The sequence below is a fragment of the Cucumis sativus genome, chromosome 3 (genome assembly GCF_000004075.3).
Source record: "Cucumis sativus cultivar 9930 chromosome 3, Cucumber_9930_V3, whole genome shotgun sequence".
In the NCBI taxonomy this organism is placed as follows: Eukaryota; Viridiplantae; Streptophyta; class Magnoliopsida; order Cucurbitales; family Cucurbitaceae; genus Cucumis; species Cucumis sativus.
This window is the reverse complement of record NC_026657.2, coordinates 13345693-13364953: the sequence shown is the minus strand read 5'-3', so window position 1 is coordinate 13364953 and position 19261 is coordinate 13345693. Positions and strand designations below refer to the sequence as shown.

Genomic DNA, 19261 nt, shown 5'->3' with positions numbered 1-19261 from the left:
TGTGTTTCTAAACGTGAATGATATTCATTTGGTCTAAAACCATCCATAGCACTCAGTATTCCTCTTACACCTACCTTTTGTCTTTATTAACTAACTTTATCTTATAACTCTACACCTTAAATACAAACTTATAACTCCTCTTAATTTTGTTGTTTAGTAAGGATTTAAACTTCCAACATTAAATAAACAAACTTAATACTAATGAGTTTTATTTTAAACAAAGTTATTAAAAATATTTATAAATATAATACAATTTTACTTTCTGTTCATGGTAGACCCAAACAGACATAGCAAGTATCTACCCACTATAAAAATAAAAGTAACTTTTTTTTCCTATATTTATAAATAAGTTGGCTGAATTTGCTATATTTGAAAACATCCATTTACTCTCGGGACCCAAGTTGAAGAAGATAAATCAAAAGTCCACCTTTGGAATCTAGCTTTGAACATTTTTACCTTCTTACCTAAAATTATATATTCTTTTGAATAGTATTAATTTGAATATCAATAAGCCAACGTTCTCAAAATCATCGAGCTGGAAAAAAAAAGAAAAAAAAAAGGAAAAAACCCAACCTAAGGTAAGAAACGATAAATTCAAACTTATCCAATTAAATGTAAATTTAAAATAAAATTATATGGAGAAATCAATTTCATGTTTTGTTTTTGTTTATATAAAAACAACCTCGATGTTGCATTATATTTGCAGAAAAAGCCCAAATTTGACGGCTTAATCACAAGATCGATCCCACCCTCCGCTGTGATCGGCTCCGTGTCGTACCAACCAAGGTTCTTCAGATTCAACTCCACTGCTCAGATTCAACTCCACTACTCAGATTCCTTCTAGGGTTTTTTTTTTTTTTTTCTTTTTTTCCATTTCTTCCGATAATGGCTGCGGTTCGTTTGACGCCAGAAGATGCCGAGTTGTTGCAGCAGGCTCGTGCTGCTCCGTCCGCCGTTGATCTAGTCTCTGACGATGATCGCTCAGTGGCTGCTGACTCATGGTCCATCAAGAGCGAGTATGGTAGCACCCTCGACGATGACCAACGTAATGCTGATGCTGCTGAGGCTCTATCTGCTGGGAATTTGCGTCCCGCTTCTGATTACAGGTCTAGTTTATTTCTTCTTTTGAGTTGTTTGAATCTAGTTGGAAATAGTTGAAACCGATTTTTTTTGACGCTCTGCTTATATTTGGCAGTTGGGAACTTGGCGTCTTTTTCTTCTTCTTCTTTTAGTTTTGATTGATTCCTAGAGCATTCAATGATCATGTTATTCCCATTCATTTCTGGAATTAATGAATATGGTTCTGCGGCGTAGTTCATGTAGTTTACAATTCTCTTACTCTTGTATTGAATTCTTGAATGTGTGAGTAGAATCTCATTATCTCTTGCTATTTTTTCCCCTTAGTCCCATGGACTTTGTATGGATTTCCTAATACTATTTTCCCTTTTGCTCTTCATTCTGGAGGGATGGAAGAACTGTGTTGTGTCCTTGTTTACTTTGCTTAGAGATTCGATGTATGTTTCACTTTCTTTTAGCTTTAACTAGTGTCACAATAATAATTGATTGGAAACCATCCTGAATTGCCCCAGGCAATGAAAAAGCAGATTTATAGGTAGTGGGTTCAAAGTATGATAACCACTTGCGTAGGATCTAATATCCTACGAGTGTCTTTAGAGTTTGATGGTTGTCCACCAAATTAGTCGAAGATACACATAGATCGATCAATACACTCAGTTATTGAAGAAAATTTTTCTTAGGATCTCGGTAAAGCACAAGCAAGTTGAATGCTCCATTTTTATCCACATGATCAGATTAGAATATAATAATACTATCAATTTGGTATAATGGTATTTTTTTAATGGGCATATTTTCATTCAAATAAGACTTGTTACATATTCAGTTCTGACAAGGATGAAATGGAGCCAGATGCTGAAGCTGTGACATCAATGCTAGGTCTCCAAAGTTATTGGGATTCTCAATATGCTGATGAATTGACAAATTTTCGTGAACATGGTCATGTTGGTGAAGTCTGGTACGTAAGAATTTCTAAGGTATCTTGTAATATCATTATGATGTTGCCATTCTGGCTAAATATGTAGCTAGTAGTTAGCTACACTTGAATTTTGCTACATTTTTTTTGCCTTCTATTTTATTCTGCGAGATCATGTACTGTATGTTGGTTTGGTACTCACTGTGCCTAAGTTTAGTTGAGAAATTGAAGAACTATTCATCAACTCTTTAGTGATTAAAACATAAAGCAGATTTTTTAGATTGATCAAGTAGAATCAAAGAGATTTGATTTATATTTGTTTATCTAGCGTTCTATTTTTGTACTTTCTTCATTCTTCAGGTTCGGATCTGAAGTTATGGAAACTGTTGCTTCTTGGACAAAGAGCCTGTGTTATGATGTTTCTCAAGGTCGGTTTCTGAATCAAGCTGGCAATGTTAAGACACTGAATGTTGATCAGGGATCCAAATTCTTGTCTAGTTGGAGTGTACTTGATATTGGGACGGGAAATGGTTTGCTACTTCAAGAACTTGCTAAGGAGGGGTATGTTTTGAAATTTTGCCTTTTGACTCTTGCTAACATTTGAGAAGGGTTTTCTTTTGACTTACATCTTATTTCAAGTGGATAAACTTTGTCATAATAGATGCACCAATTAAAGGCATACACTTTGCAAAATAAATTGAGTAGGGGAAAGGATATTGTGGACTGGGGATGTTTTATAATTAATTTTTAAATATAAAATATATTTTTGATGCTAGATCCTTTTCTCTCTTATTAACTTTTTGTTGAAGGAAACAAGTTAGAGGCAAAAATTTGAAGTGAAGCGAGGAAAAGAAAAGGGCACTTCTTTTTTTTTTTTACCCCTCTTTTTTCTCTATTGGTTGGATGATGATGACTCAAAGAGATGCAAACATTGATTGGTACACTAGTCTATAATGATGGGGAGATTATCTTAGGTTGTAGAGATCTAAACAGTGGTGCTTTTCCTTTTTTCTTCCCTCTCCTTTATTTATGTTTCATCAAAACTCTAATCCCTTTATTATTAGTGTATCCTGCCCGGTCTTCAATTGAAGGTAAAGAGGACACGATCATTTGCAATCTTCTTTTTCTAATGAAAGAGGAAAGTGGTCTAATATTACTCTCTCCCCTCCATTCATCATATGAATTAGGGAACACAACCGATGGACAATAAGGGAAGAAACTGACCCTTTTTTCACGGTCAAAGTGCCCTTTAGGAATATCCACTAGGCTAAGGTTGTCAGAAGCATTTCTTTTTGTTGATAAGAAATTGAGCTTTTATCAAGAAATATTAAAGAATATGCTGCAGGATCATTAAAAGAATAACCTCTACTAATGGCAAATGCCCAAAAGGGAGGTGTTAAACCAAATCTTTTTCTAAAGAACATCCAACTAATACTCAAGCCCTTTGAGAATCCTGTTTTTTCTTAGAAGCCAAATACACAATCTCACCAAAAAAGGAGAAAAAAAGGGAACACAGGCTTTTGGGAAAGGAGATGGAAGACACAGCGACAGAAAATAAGAGCTAGAAGAACAGCCCCTCAACAGGCCAAAAGCAAGATTTGTTTTTTAAATTTATTGTTATTATTATTATTATTTTGGATAAGAAACAGGTCTTTGAAAAAGCAAAAAAGAGTCTAAGCAAGAATCCCTTCTCCCTTGGTTGATCTGAGCATCCCAATCAACCCAAGTAGGGTTATATCTCAGATGCTCTTTTTATATGTTACAGGACGGGTGAAAGGTAAGTAAATGGAGAACGAATTAGCAACATAGACAAATAAGATAGAGGTTTAAACAACCCTCTCTAAAGTAGATAGCATAATCTTCACCTCTACTTGAGCAATACAAGGGCTTCTAGCAGAACCCTTAATCCCATGAGCTGAGCCCAATCAAGGGGGTGTTTAAACTGTATTTATGACTATGATTTTGTTTCCACAGAGTGTTAGATTTCTGAAAAAAGCACCTGGCCACATCTCAGCGTATTGATGCTCAACTCCTTCTTCCCACCTAGCATCTAACCAAAGGTCCAAAACAGAAACCCCCTTCTTCCTCCCTCCCACAAGAAATCCCTCAAAAGAAAATTTCTAAAGAAAGGTAGAAGGAGCCTTCAACTACATCATCCACAATGAAATTAGAAATTCCTCAAAATAAATTTCTAAAGAAAAGGTAAAAGCACCACCACTAGTTGTTTCTTAAATGTCAAAATTTTCATCGCCTTCTTCATTGGATTCTTTTTACAATACTTCAATAGTAGTTGGCATTTGTTGCAGGGTTTGCCCTCTGTCTCCGAAGAAAAGATTTGTAACATCATTGCCACTGGATTACTATAATTCACTTCTTGGCCCTAGGAAGCTTCATATATTTAAATATATATTATATGATCAGTTTTTTAGGATACTCATTACAAGAAAAAGTGTTGGGATACTTGCTAACAAGAATCAATATATCTCATATATTGAGAATTAACTAAGAACTACAATATGATCCAAGTTTATGGTACTTGGGACCCCCTCTCTTGAGAATACTACTCAAGATCTGTCTACCCAACAACTCTCCCTTCTTCACTTACCAACATTTTATTTATAACCACAACTGCTAGTAATCGCCTAAATATCTAATTACCCTTATACCCCTAACCTTTTACTAATCTAGTATCTAACATTACCTTGCCCATCAAAACACCTTGCCCTCAAGGTGTGCTTACAAACATGATCACAAAATTGGGCCTTTTTATTTTCATTTTTTTATTTACCAACAACCCCAGCAGTATGATCTTCAATGTTGAAAAAGAAATTCTCCCCTCTAGCTTTGAAAAACTCTTGGCTCCAATAAGGTCCATTGACTTCAGCACATAGCGCAGAATCATTTCCTTTAGCCCGCAAAGCAGCCCAATGTTCTTGAATTTTCTTTTTCCCGAACACGTTGTCATAGTTAACCCTTTGCATATCACTAATAGTTAGTGTTTAATTTTCAACCTCTTCTTCTCTAGTGGGCTAGGCCCATAAGCAAATTGTTGTGCCAAACGCCGGTTATCTTGGGCCAGCATACCTTTACCCTCCTTAAAAACAGTCATGAGTTTCCAACGGTTCAAACCTATAACAAAGCCATCCCAACCATTGAACTCGTGCCTTCTTTCTCCATCACAACCAGGCATTTTCTGCTTTTTTGAGCAACATCTTTTTCTTCACTCGAGTCTTCATTTCAGGCCTCACAAGCATTGCCGCCGACCTTCCCCTATAGTTTCTTCTTGGTCACTCTTCACCAACCTCTTCACCTTCTCTGTACAACCTTTGCAACCACGTTTTCCACGAGATTTATCTTCAACCATGCTAGTTTTTGCTTCCTCTTGTTTGCATATCTCCACTAGTATTAGATATTTCTTTATAACTTTCTTCCTCCACCTGTGCGTGGTTTTCTTTTTCATCATGTGGACAAGCTCATCTCTTCATCCCTTCGACTTCAATAAGATTTTGATCTCTCTTCGACTACCTCTGCTCTTCCTTGTTGATATTTTTCTTTCCTCGATTCTTCTCCTGCTTCTCCTTGCTTTCCTTTATTTTGTTCTAATCCGTCTCTGTTTTCCACACTTCTTTGACCAATATTGAAGTTTCTCCCGATTCTTCGTCATCCTTCTTTCCTTCACTTGACTCGTCCCCTAATGATGATCCAAAGGTGTGATGATCGATCAGTACCTTCCTAATTTTATTTTGTTGTGAAGTGTTGTTCCTCCATTTGAATGCTCAACCGCTCAACACTCCTAGCCAAGGATCTCAATTTCTCCTCAATCGCTAGCAATTTTAGCACATTCGTACGAATTCCAGCAAGTTCTTTATCAATCACATTTTTTTCGTTCTTCTATCCCTTTTTGCACCATTTTTTTATTCTCTCTCAGGTTGTTGCTCTGATACCAATTTGTTAGGATACTTCCTACAAGAATCAATATTTTCATATATTGAAAATTAACTAAGAACTACAATATGATCCAAGTTTATGGTACTTGAGACCCCCCTCTCTCAACAACTCTCCTTTCTTCACTCACCAACTTCTTATTTATAACCACTACTATTAGTAACCGCCTAAATATCTAATTACCCTTATACCCCTAACTCTATACTAATATAGGTATCTAACAAAAACCTTGCCTTGGAAAAGCCTTCTCCGGCGCGTGCCTAGGTGCACCTATGCTCATGGGGTAGGTTTGGCACCTTGCCTTGGAAAGGTGAGACTCACAAAATAAGATGCATCTTAGGTGCATGCCTTTTGGGAAGTCCTAGGGCTCAACTATTCTCTTTTTAATGTAATATTTTCATATGTAGCGCGCCTCACAAATAGAAGTCCATGTCTTTTTGTACGACTTGTGCCTAGGCTTCTGAGGGCCATTGCTTCTTAGTGCGCCTTGGGCATTTAAAAATGTTATAAATAGTGGGCTTAGGTCATGTTGAAAACCCAAGGGTAGTTGAGATTTACTTTGCCCTTATTTTTTATTATTTTAATTGGGCTTGTGTTGCCTAGAAGTATTTACCACTTTGTACCTTTATTGTCATAAGAAAATAATAAAAAATATCAGCATCGTGGTTTTTCTTCATGAATGGGATTCTACGTAAATTTGTGTTTGTTCTACATCTCTACTTTCAATAAAAAAAAATTGGAAAAAACCAAGTTACCTTGACTAGACCTCATTGTTAGAATTAGTGGGCTTGACCCTTAGAGTATTTTTGGAAAGAATATGGAAGATTTTTCCTATTTCCTAATTTTTTTTCTTTGTTTACTCCTTATTGTATTCTATTTATTCTCCCTCTTTGTACATACTGTATTTATTTATCAGAAAAATAATAAAACTAAAAACATCATGATTTTCCTTCCGGTTCACGGGTTTCCACATAAGCCTTAGTTTCATGTTTATTGCTTTCAATATGGTATCAGAGGAAAGCAATAACGAAACCCTAGAAACCAATCCCAAAGAAACCCGGACTAAAACTGAAGCTATCGTCGTCGCCATTGCGTTCGCTTGAATCGCTATCGTCGTGGAAAAACTACTCCAAAGGATTTAGATGCCACCTATCTATCCAATGGGCAAACCCTCGCCGCTGTTCGCGCAACTGTCCAACCAGAAACCACCTCACGCGCCGCCTTTGTCAGGTGCATGGGACCACATGCCTCGCCCTTTCGTCTCATCGCCCAACCCAGCCTCCTCTACGCGTCGTCGTCTATCCAACCAGCCTACCCTTCCAATCATCCGTCGTTGCACGCACCGCCCATCGCCGTCGGACAGCAACATGCAAAACTATCAAATCTATACAACAATGCAAATTTGTCCATCGACCCTTTACAATAACCTTTCTTCTATGGAAACGAAGCTGACCAACACCATAACAGATCGGAGATTGAAGTAGGCGAGTCATCGACACCTTCCGGTTATGGACAGCCATATGTCTGTGGTCTCAGGATTAACCAAACCTACAACAGAGTTATTTTTGAAGTTGGTGCATTCTCAACATAGTCTAAATTGACTGATCTACCGTTGTATTTCGAAGAACTCAGTTACTTCGCTCGCTAATGTACCTTCGATTTATATAGCTAACTTTGCTGCCTTTAATGCACGATTCTCGACCCACGATAATGAGAAGAATGATGGGAAACCAATTCTCATATGTGAGCACTGGAAGAAACAATGGCACACCAAGGATTAGTGTTGGAAACTCCATGGTCGGTCCCCAAGAAGTAACAAACGTTCTTCTAACGAGCAACATAACTCAGAGCGTACCAATTTTAGGGAGACTGCCAACACCTCTAAGTCAATTGGCCCTATTGCTAGCCAGACCAACCCTTCTACTCTAGGCGCCATTGTAGTCAGGTATGGCTTAGTCCCTTGGCCTTATTAGTGTTGATGGGAAGAATTCCTAGATTTTGGATTCGAGGGCCACAGATCACTTGATAGGCTTTTCAGAGCACTGTCTCTTATACCTTCTGTGCCGGTCATGAGAAAATTTGGATAGCCGATGGCTCTTTAGTCCCGATTGCTGTCAAAGGACAAATAGTTTTTTTTTTGGTTTCTCTTCAAAATGTTTTGCATATGCCTAAACTTTCTTTCAATTTGCTATCTATCAGTAAGATCACCCGTGAGCTACACTGTAAAACTACTTTCTTACCTGAATTTGTTTGTTTTCAGAACTTGAGTTCGAGGAGGACGATTGGCACTGCCCCACATAGCAGGGGACTTTACATCCTTGATGATGATATCTTCGGTAGTAGTATTTTTAGGACTAGTTTACTGTCTTCCTATTTTAGCACTTTTGAACATGACTTTTATGTTTTGACATTTTCTGTTGGGTCACCCGAACTTTACTTATACGAAATATTTGTTTTTCCATCTTTTTCCTAAAATCGATGTCTCTTTGTTATCTTGTGATGTGTGCATTCGGACAAAACAACATCGGTTTTCTTTTCCCTTAACCATATAAACCCACACAACCATTTACCCTTATCTATAGTGATGTTTGGGGTCCCTCCAAGGTCACCACCTCATCTGGAAAAAGGGTGGTTTGTAACTTTCATTGATGATCATACCCGTCTTAGCTGGGCCTACCTTATCATTGATAAATCTAAGGTTTCCTCTATTTTTCAAAACTTCTACCACACCATTGAAATGCAATTCCACCAATAAATTGCTATTCTTTGGAGTGATCATGGTCGGGAATTCCAAAATCATAACCTTAGTGAATTTCTAGCCTCCAAGGTCACCAAAACTCGTGCACCTACACTCAACAAAATGGAGTGGTCGAGTGAAAAAAGCGTCACCTTTTGGAAGTAGCCCGTTCACTTATGTTATCTACTTCCCTTACTTCATACCTGTGAGGAGATGCTATTCTTAAAGCAACTCATTTAATTAGTATAATGCCTTCTCGTTTCCCCCACCTTCAGACTCCCTTAGATTGTCTTAAGGAGTCCTACCCCTCTACTCGTCTTGTTTTTTAGGTTCCTCTTTGTGTGTTTGGGTGTATCACTTATGTCCAAATTTTGGTCCTCATCGGACCAAATTTACCTCTTGGGCTCAGACATGTGTGTTTGTTGGGTATCCTCTTCACCAGCGCGGTTATGAATATTTTCACCTATAGTCTAGGAAATACTTTGTCACTATGGATGTTACTTTCTGTGAGGATCGATCCTACTTTACCATTAGCCATCTTCTGGGGGAGAGTGTGACTGAAGAGTCTAACAACACCTTCGAATTTATTGAACCTACTCCTAGTATTGTGTCTGACGTGGATTCTCATCTTATAGTCCTACCAACAAACCAAGTTCCATGGAAAACGTATTAGAGGAGGAATCTCAGAAAGGAAGTCGCGTCCTCTACTAGTCCGTCGCTATTTCTAGTCCAATACTTCGAACCTCCTCGAGATCAAGATATGAAAAACCCTACTGAACCTTGTACTAATAATACGATGAGTGAGAATAACGGGTCTGATGTTCCTGAAAATGTGGAAGAAAAGAACAATGGTGATGAGACTGAGGTCAGAACAGAAACCAGTAATAATGAAGCTGAACAGGGTCATACAGGGAAACTTGATGAGTATGATCTCTCTCTTGACATTCCCATTACTCTGTGAGAAAAGGTACTAGGTCCTGTACTAAACATTCCATTTGTAACTAGGTTTCCTATGATAATCTCTATCCACAGTTCAAAGCTTTTACAGCAAGCCATGACCCTACCATAATACTGAAAAATATTTATGCTGCTTTAGAGTGTCCTGAATGGAAGAATGCTGTCGTGGAAGAGATAAAGGCTCTTGAAAAGAATAGAACTTGGGAGATTTGTACTCTACCTAAGCGACACAAACTTGTGGGATGCAAATGGGTGTTCTTTCTCGAATACAAAGCAGATGGTACTTTTGACAGACACAAGGCAAGGTTAGTTGCAAAGGGATTTACTCAAACCTATGGTATTGAATATTCAGAAACTTTTTCTCTAGTTGCTAAGTTGAATACTGTTAGAGTCCTATCTGTTGCCATGAACAAAGATTGACCCCTATACTAGCTGGATGTTAAGAATGCTTATGAAAGGAGACCTTGTGGAGGAAGTTTACATGAGCCTCTCGTCTAGATTTGAAGCCCGGTTTGGTTAGTAGGTGTGTAAACTCCAGAAATCTCTTTATGGTCTGAAACAGTCTCCTAGAGCATAGTTTGACAGATTCACTACCTTTGTCAAGTACCAAGGGTACAGTCAGGGACACTGTGATCATACTTTATTGACAAAGGTTTCCAAGACAAGGAAGATTGTTGTTCTAATAGTTTATGTGGATAGCATTGTTTTGACAGGAGATGATCAAACATAAATCAGTCGACTAAAGCAAAGAATGGGTGATGAATTTGAAATCAAGGATTTGGGCAATCTGAAATATTTCCTTAAGCAAAAAATGGGTGATGAATTTGAAATCAAGGATTTGAGAAATCTTAAATATTTTCTTGGAGTGGAGGTGACCAGATCTAAAGAAGGTATGTTTGTGTCTCAAATAAAATACACACTTGACTTGCTAATCGAGACAGGTATGTTGGGATGTCGTTCTGCTAACACTCTTATTGAATTCAACTGTAAACTAGGAAACTCTAATGATCAAGTTCCAGTTGATAAAGAACAATATCAGCGCCTCGTGGGTAAATTGATTTACTTGTCCCATACTCGTTCTGATATTTCCTTTGCTACGAATGTTGTGAGCTAGTTTATGCAAGCTCCTTATGAGAAACACATAGAAGCTGTCAACAGAATTCTGAGATACTTGAAAACAACATCTGGTAAAGGGTTGATGTTTAAAAAACAGACAGAAAGACCATTGAGGCATATACTGGCTCGGATTGGGTGGGATCTATTGTTGATAGAAAACTACCTTCGGTTACTGTACCTTTGTTTGGGGTAATCTTGTAACTTGGAGGAGTAAGAAGCAAAGTGTTGTGGCCAGGAGTAGCACTGAGACCGATTACAAAGCTATGAGTTTGGGAATTTGTGAGAAAATTTGACTCTAGAAAGTCCTGTCAGATCTTCATCAAGACACTATTGAAGCTTTTTTGTGATAATAAAGCTGCTATTAGTATTTTTAACACCCAGTACAACATGATAAAATTAAACATGTTGAGATTGATTGACATTTCATTAGAGAAAGACTTGACAGTGGTAGCATATGCATTTCGTACATTCCTTCGAGCCAACAGGTTGCTGATGTTCTCACCAAGGGACTTCTCAGACCAAGTTTCGACTTTTGTATTAGCAAGTTGGGCTTCATTGATATTTACGTCCCAACTTGAGGGAGAGTGTTAGAATTAGTGGGCTTGGCCCTTAGAGTATTTTTAGAAAGAATACCGAAGGTTTTCCCTCTTTTATATTTTTTTTTCTTTTTTACACCTTATTGGATTCTATTTATTCTCCCTCCTTGTGCCTATTATATTCATTCATCAGAAAAATAATGAAATTAAAAACATCATGGTTTTTCTCTCGGTTTTCGGGTTTTCATGTAAATTTTGGTTTCGTGTTTATTGCTTTTAATACTCATATTCTTTATGGCTCTCTTTGTATAACTCTTTCGTACTTTGAGTTCTTATTAATAAAGAAGTTCTCGTCTCCGTTTAAAAAAAAAAAAAAAACTCATATTTGGATCTTTTGAAATGAAGAAATAGGAAAAGAGGACTTTAGGATGAGGAGAAAGAAACCCCTTCCCCTTACCTACATCTTAGCTTCTCTGTCCCCCTCAATAAGGATGGAGAAGTCAAGCATGCCTTCATTTTTTCAATGGAAATAACAAATGAGACCTTCATTAATATAATGAAAGGAGTCTAATGCTCAGAATCTGAAAATAAAAGTTCAAATAAAAGATACAAACTAAATTAAACAGAGCAAATGAAAACATTCCAATTCAGGCAAACGTTTTGAATTGAATAATTAGAGAAAGCCTTGTAGCTAGAACACCACGAGGAGGCAAGAAGATGAGGATATCCAAAATGAAACGACCAAGAAAGGGTTTTATCTTGAAAAACCCACTAATTTATTTCAAACCATACTTCAGACTGTTGAGCATTCACTGAATTGGATTGGATCTTAAATTTTATGGGCCAAAAGAGGGCCCACCAAAATCTGAACTATCCTGAAACGGCATGACAAAGTTTTAAGAGAAAATTATCTTCCTTCATTGTAGTTGAGTTTTTTCTTCTAGAAAACAGGTTATGGTTTAGGCTCTTCTTTTCTACCATTTGGTATGTTTTTCTTTCAATGATGTAGATTCTTACTGAGTGTGTGCAGCATTTGCAGGAAGTAATGTGGCAGTTAATCTAGGGGATTAAGACTTTTGTACTCCACTAGAAGTTGCTGGGCCTTAATCGTTCAGTATTGTTAAGTGATAGGCTCTAGTTTTTAATCCCATTATCATAGAGCTTGAAACCATCATGGGTTGGCCTAATGGTAAAAAGGGAGACATAGTCTCAATATCTAACTAAAAGGTCTTAGGTTCAATCCATGGTGGCCACGTATCTAGAAATTAATTTCCTACAAGTTTCCTTGACACCCAGATGTTGTAGGGTCAGGTAGGTTGTTCTGTGAGATTAGTCGAGGTGCGCGTAAACTGACTCGGACATTTACGGATATAAAAAAAATTATCACAAAGGCTGAAAATTTTTAGTTACTAAATGCAAGCTTGCAATTAGCATAGATAGTTACTGATTGTCATCTTGCACTTGCTTGCAGATTCTCTAATTTGACAGGAACTGATTACAGTGAAGGGGCAATAGATCTTGCTAGAAGCCTTGCAGAGCGAGATGGTTTTTCCAATATTAACTTTTTGGTATGACTTGGCTTGAGGGTGTTTTGATTACCGTACTTATTCTCTTTAAAAATCTTTGCAAATCTATCTCTCTATCTCTGTTTCTTTTTTTTTTTCCATAACAAGAAACAAAACTTTCTACTGCTGAAATGAAAAACATTCTGTCTCTCTATTGGATATGGTATGGAACATAGTTACTTTCTACAAAATTGATAGAGGTTTATTTTTGGCTTTGTAAGAACATATATATAGTTTTTGGCATATATGTTCCTATTTTTTGTGTTAAAAAAGAATTAAAATGTTTTCTAAACTACATTGTCACATTTCTAATGGGCTATAATATGACTTATCGCTGGTAAATGTCATTGGTTCAAGTTAGATTGAGAACTATTTTAAGAGTAAATTAGATTTTTTTACCATAAATCTTTGTTTACAGAATTAGATCTAAATAGACTAGATTCGCTGTTAGTTTTTCTTTTTTTTGTTCGAGCAAAGGACAGTAATTGACAAATTAGATTCAGGAGACAGATTGGGAATGAAATTGAGGTGGGGGATTACCTGTTTAGTCAATCTCATAAATCCAGCCAATTGTTTGTCAGATTATGTTGCATTGGAGTTTCGAGAAATAATTGTCACATCTTTATATTGTCTATCATTGATACCAAGCATGATTTGAAGTATAGAGATGATTTGTAAAACTTTTAAAAGTTGAGTAAATAAATTAACAAAATACTTATTAAACAAATGGGGATAGTTGTTAAATGGCTGTTAGACCACCAATAATCCACACTTATGTTAGGAGAGGCAGCTCGGGTAATTCACCTAACCAGGGTTAAGTAGTGGTTGGGTGACCTGGGTAATATAAATACTTTTGTAATGTTTTGGGACGACTTATGTTTTTGGATGTGAATTGTGCTGTTTGTAGAGGTTGACCGTAATTTGTTTCTTATTAAGTAAAGATCCCAACTCTCTGTAGCTGTAGAGAGCTTTTACAATGCCCTTGGGTTCATACTAGCTGATTCGATGCCTTTTGACGGTCAAGCACTGTATGGTGCAGTTTTAGCATCGTAAACCCAAATGTAAAATCATCTGTAGATCCAGAAAGAAAGTGGAATTAGAGAGTTTTACGAGCATGAAATTCACGAACTCATTTTCTATTAACCGTCTTAGAGTTATTCAACTCAACGCTTGTGCTACCCCTATAAATGGAAAGTGTCTTGTTGCAAATGTATTGGTATGGTCATGTCTGGTAATTTCTTTTCTTTTACGATTTTGGTAGTTTGTGTATTTTGTTTGGTTTCCTTGCACTTTGAGCGTTAAGTATCTTTTCGTGTATCAATGAAGAACTTTTTTTTCTAAAAAAAGAAGAAATACGATGGACGTGTCTTGGAAATTTTAAAGCTCAACACTTGAGTGATTCATGAATCTTATTGATGGTTTTTCAAAAGCTTCTTTCCTCGAGTTTGGGGTTTGTGCATAGTTTGCTCTTTGTTGGTTTATGGTTGGATTATGGGTTTCTTTGGTAGTGTTTATTAGTAGCCTTTGTTTTACCGTATTTGAAGTAGCCAGGGGGCATGTCGGTTGTAGCCATTTGTTATTCGTAACTTTTCTTTTTCTCTTCATTTTGGAGTTTTATCTTTTGATTTTTATTCCTTTTCTTGTTTCAAAAGAGAGATAGTCAGGAAATAGTAGGCCATTTATTAGATATTTAGAAACGTTTCCTTACTTAGTTTCTGCATGATATTGTTGGATCATCATAATTGTATTGTTTTACTTTTACATGACTTAGGTTGATGATGTTCTTGAGACAAAGTTGGAAGGCCAATTTCAGCTCGTTGTGGATAAAGGGACTTTAGATGCAATAGGATTGCATCCAGATGGTCCTATTAAAAGGTAACAATAAGCAAATACATGCATTCTATAATATAGTTGTATGTGGACTGTTTCACATTGGACAGGTGCTTACTCGTGCTCCCACTGAACATGGGCGGCATGGTAAATTGATAATTGCAGACTTGCAAGTTTCACTCCGATAGATATTACTGGATAGAAAATCGAAGTAATTGGTGTTTCTTTATTTCTTTTTATTATTTCCAGGATCATGTATTGGGAGTCTGTATCGAAACTGGTGGCTCCAGGTGGGGTTTTGGTAAGGCCTTTTTTTATCCCCTCTCACCTATCTGGTAGGAAATAATAATAGTAATAGTAACAATAAGAAGGAATATTTTTAAATATAGCAAAGTGAACTAAAATATTTACAAAATATAGCAAAATTTCACGACTCTATCACTGATACTGCTAGACACTTTATTAGACAAAGCACTGATAGATACTGATTGGAGTCTTGAAATTTTTGCTAATTTACTGTTTACAATAATTACCCTAATAATAATGATGTGATGATGATCTACTTCATGCTAAACATGCCCATCTGAAATTTTAAATTCTAGAGTTTTCCAACATCCAGATATTGTAGCATCTCGCAAATAGTTTAATGAGATGGCCTGAACTTTGCACTTTGTTTAAAACATACATTTATTCTTTTAAAAGGCAATATTACTCTTGATCTTCTAAAAATATTTCAAGACTACCCTTAGAATAGAAGTCCGTTAAAACGTTTGGATGAAATTTGGGACATGGAACAGTCTAGATGTGATTTGAAACGAAAATTGAGACCAACACTGTCACGCTATTCTAGGTTACCATGATAACCCATTCCAGTCCCAATTTCCATCCAAACTTCCAATGGATTTCTTCTCAAAGGTAATTTTGAAGCATTTATAATAAGGTCGTGTAATATTGCAATACCTTTTGAATTGGATCTCTTCTTCCCCCACCCTCCTCCCGTTGTAAATGTAATACATCCATTTCATTGATTTCATATATCAGATGAATTGAAACAAAGGACGAAGTTCAAGAATATTTCTTGCAATTTAGGCATTTGATTGATATCATTATGAGAAATATAAAGTAATATGAACTATTTTTCGTAAATCAACAGAGTGTTGTTTACGATTACAACTCAGTTGAAGTCAAAACTCAGAACAAATCAAATGAAGAACAAACGAGTAAAAGGAAAATCAAGAACAATTAAAAGGAACCTTACACCTCTGCCCTTCCTATGTTTCAAGGAATGTTGCAGACCCTTCACTCAACCCCACAAAATGAACTCTCCTTCCCTCTTTTCCATTTGCCCTCTTATACAACATATTTCTAACTAACTCTGGCTCCGTTATGGTCCCTTTCTCACTGCCTAAGTTTTTCTTCACACGTGTGCTTCCCCTTTCTTACCCTTTCTACTATATTGTAGAATAACAGGGGCTACCAGCATTCTTATGAGATTCTTGAAATGCTTGTGAGCTCCGCCTTCTTTTTCCCATTTACATTTTATGTTCTTTGGCAAATTCGAGATGTTTTATTCTCTTGGAGCTCTAGTGCATAGACATAGCATCCTTCGTTCAGTGAAACTGCGATGCAATTGGGACTGACCCTTTTTTATTACATCTAATGCTCATATTAAATGAGACGTAGAAAAATATGAAACAAGAGATAAGCAACTGGAACTGACTTGTCACTGGTAATTCCTGTGTAGGTGATCACTTCTTGTAACAGCACAAAAGATGAACTTGTGCAAGAAGTTGAAAACTTCAACCAAAGAAGGGTTAATACCTTTGCGGAACCAGAGTCATCTGATGAAACACAACCAGAAGAATTGTTGCCTACATTTCAGTACCTAAGCCATGTTCGTACGTACCCGACATTCACCTTTGGAGGATCTGTTGGATCCCGTGTTGCCACAGTGGCATTTCTTAGAAACTAATTGTGTTAGTGTTAGCTTTGTTACCTTGAAGTCGGTCATTTCTGTATGTTATACACATTTATGGATTTAAGTGTTGCCTACCACTGTTTGCCCCCAAAGAGTCAATGTTGTAATGTTTTTACCTTCCCTTTCTTTTTTTTCTTACTTTTTGTTTTTCTTTTGTTTTTTGTTTTTTGTTTTTTTTTTCTGTTGAGAACCTCAATGACTTAGCATTTGTGTAAAACTTTCAACCATTTTCCAGGTTTTTTAGCTTGTGCTTAGGGAACTGATGTAATTACGGTGGGGAGTAAAGTGGGAAATTACTAAATTGGCTGCTTCGATCTCAATGCCTTTCTCAGGATTTCAATAGACATCTAATAAACCATGTTCAACACTATATGAATCACTCAACCCTTTGTAACTTGGCATTGAGTATTAATATCACCCCTTTTATATATACTAGTGCTTTTATCACGTGCATGTGTGTGTTTTTTAAATATAGAAACGTCCCAATAATAAGTCATTTTCAAAAAATAGTAAAATATTTAAATTATTTATCACATATAGTCAAATTCATCAAACTCTTTATCCCATATGTAAATTTTTTTGCTATATTTTATAAATTGTTTCATCTTTTTACTATCCACTATAATTTTTCTGGGATAATTTAGATAAGATACTATACAATAGAAATATTATTTTGATGCATTTAAACATAACACTATAGTTACCAGAGATGCTTATATTTTAGTTATGAAAAGTTACATAGGATGTTTTCATTAAAGATTGTAATTTAATTACAATTGAGTTGCATTTCTATTTCAAAATTAAGTGAAAATAGTGGAAATGGTTCAATTAAACCATCATTAAATTGAATACAAATTTGTAACTTCCACAGTTTATAATCACTTTATTTATAACATTAATTTGATGATTATAATTAATGTAAATAGGTATAATGAAAAAATCAAATCAAATACATGTTTCTTTTTGTCTAACACCATTGTAAACTGTGGTTACAACTAGAGAAGATAGTAATTAAATTAACATTTTTAAATGTAATTCATGTAATTTTAAATGAATAGTAAATAGTTTATGAATAGCTTTAGAGAAGTTGGTTTGTTGTGTGTGTGTAATATATACCTACAAAGTTTAATTGATAATTTAACTTAGGTTATTTTCTCATATTTAGTTATTACATGATATAAAATAAGAAAATTAATATCCTTTTTTATTTTATGTTTTGAAGGAGGAAAAGTATTTTTTTTTTTATTAATTATTACAATAAAAAAATATGTAACAAATAAATTTTAAAAATTATCATACATCAACCAACAAAAAAAAAATAATGAAAAAAAAATACATAAAACAATTAAGATCAATGATAATATGAAAATATATATTTTAATTTGATCGGTATTAGAGATCAAATGTGTTTTTCTTTATTCAGCTACAAATATCACAACTCAACATTTGCTACAACTTGAAAGTACACAAATGTGCAATTTAAATGACGTAATGTCTTCTTAATCACTTAAATTTTTCACCATTTATTGTAGAATGATTCTTTCTAATTTAATGATGTTAGACGGTGAGTATAGTTGCAAAACTTGACAAATAATAAAACTTCTGTCAAACTAATATATAATCGATGTGCATGTACAAAAATGAAGTGAAAGAATAAAAGTTAAAAAATAAAAAGAGTGCAATATTTGTGATCTTTTTAAAAATAATGTAAAATTTGAAACATATATAAAAAGTAGGTGGGTGCAAAACTATTTTTAAAAATAGGTGATTTGAGGTGAAGTCGTGTACAGGGTACACACTTCCATGCAGTAGATCCCACATATTCTATTTTTTCCTTATTTTTATATTTATACTACACTTGACCCCACATTTTTTTTATTTTCTCATTATTTATATACGTGAGTCCCACACATTTCACTTTTTCTCAATATTTATATATACAAACTCACATATAATATAATATATATATTAAACATTCAAATTCTAAAAATATCTTTCTTTATTAAATTAATTAATTTTTTTATTTTTTCTTTATATATATATATATTTAAATATCACAATCTTCACTCCTCAATTTTCTTATTAAATTCATTTTTCTACTTTAATTTAATTTTTCTTAATCAAAATTACACATATCTTATTTTCCAATTTTTAATTTTTTAAAAAAACTCATATATTAACAAATATGTTATTAAAAATATATTAAACAAATAAAAATAGATTATAATTGATAAAAAAATGTTACAAAACTCTTGTATTTTAAAACTTTTCATATTCTATAATAAATTATAATTGAATGAAAAACTATTTAAGCGGTAGAAAAAATATTTTGGTATTCCTTTTATTAGAAAGTAAATTAAATAATTATTTATTATAAACCATAGGAAGAGAGGGTGGAGTTTCCTTTCATTATTTTTTAAAATGACCAATGAATATATGTGGATTGACATTAATATGAAGGACAATTTTGAAATTTTAAAATTTGTTGGGGTAAAAAAGACCAAAATTTCTTCTTCTTAGTCCGTTTTTAAGGTATTATATATATATATATATATATATATATATATATATATATATATTGAAAATTTTAGTATGAAAGTCATGGGA

General features: G+C 34.9%; 1 protein-coding gene and 1 long non-coding RNA gene across 2 annotated transcripts; both read left to right on the top strand.

Annotated features, from left to right (window-relative positions):
• The first annotated feature begins 706 nt into the window (after window positions 1–706).
• LOC101206137 (EEF1A lysine methyltransferase 2) lies at window positions 707–17024 on the top strand. Its single transcript, XM_004140686.3, has 7 exons — window positions 707–1106; window positions 1901–2032; window positions 2351–2551; window positions 12753–12849; window positions 14618–14721; window positions 14926–14977; window positions 16421–17024. Exons 1-7 carry the CDS (start codon window positions 886–888, stop codon window positions 16646–16648), a joined length of 1035 nt encoding a protein of 344 aa, XP_004140734.1. The 5' UTR covers window positions 707–885; the 3' UTR covers window positions 16649–17024.
• LOC116402713 lies at window positions 8278–11659 on the top strand. The gene is made up of 2 exons (XR_004215255.1): window positions 8278–9639; window positions 9769–11659. It is a non-coding gene; the product is annotated as an uncharacterized LOC116402713 (long non-coding RNA).
• Window positions 17025–19261: the final 2237 nt, after the last annotated feature.

What these genes read in the sequence shown, in the direction of transcription:
- LOC101206137 (XM_004140686.3), top strand. Translation starts at nt 886, where the DNA reads ATGGCTGCGGTTCGTTTGACGCCAGAAGATGCCGAGTTGTTGCAGCAG. An exon ending in CGTCCCGCTTCTGATTACAG is followed by an intron (nt 1,107 to 1,900) that starts GTCTAGTTTATT and finishes TTACATATTCAG; the next exon opens with TTCTGACAAGGATGAAATGG. An exon ending in CCAGATGGTCCTATTAAAAG is followed by an intron (nt 14,722 to 14,925) that starts GTAACAATAAGC and finishes TATTATTTCCAG; the next exon opens with GATCATGTATTGGGAGTCTG.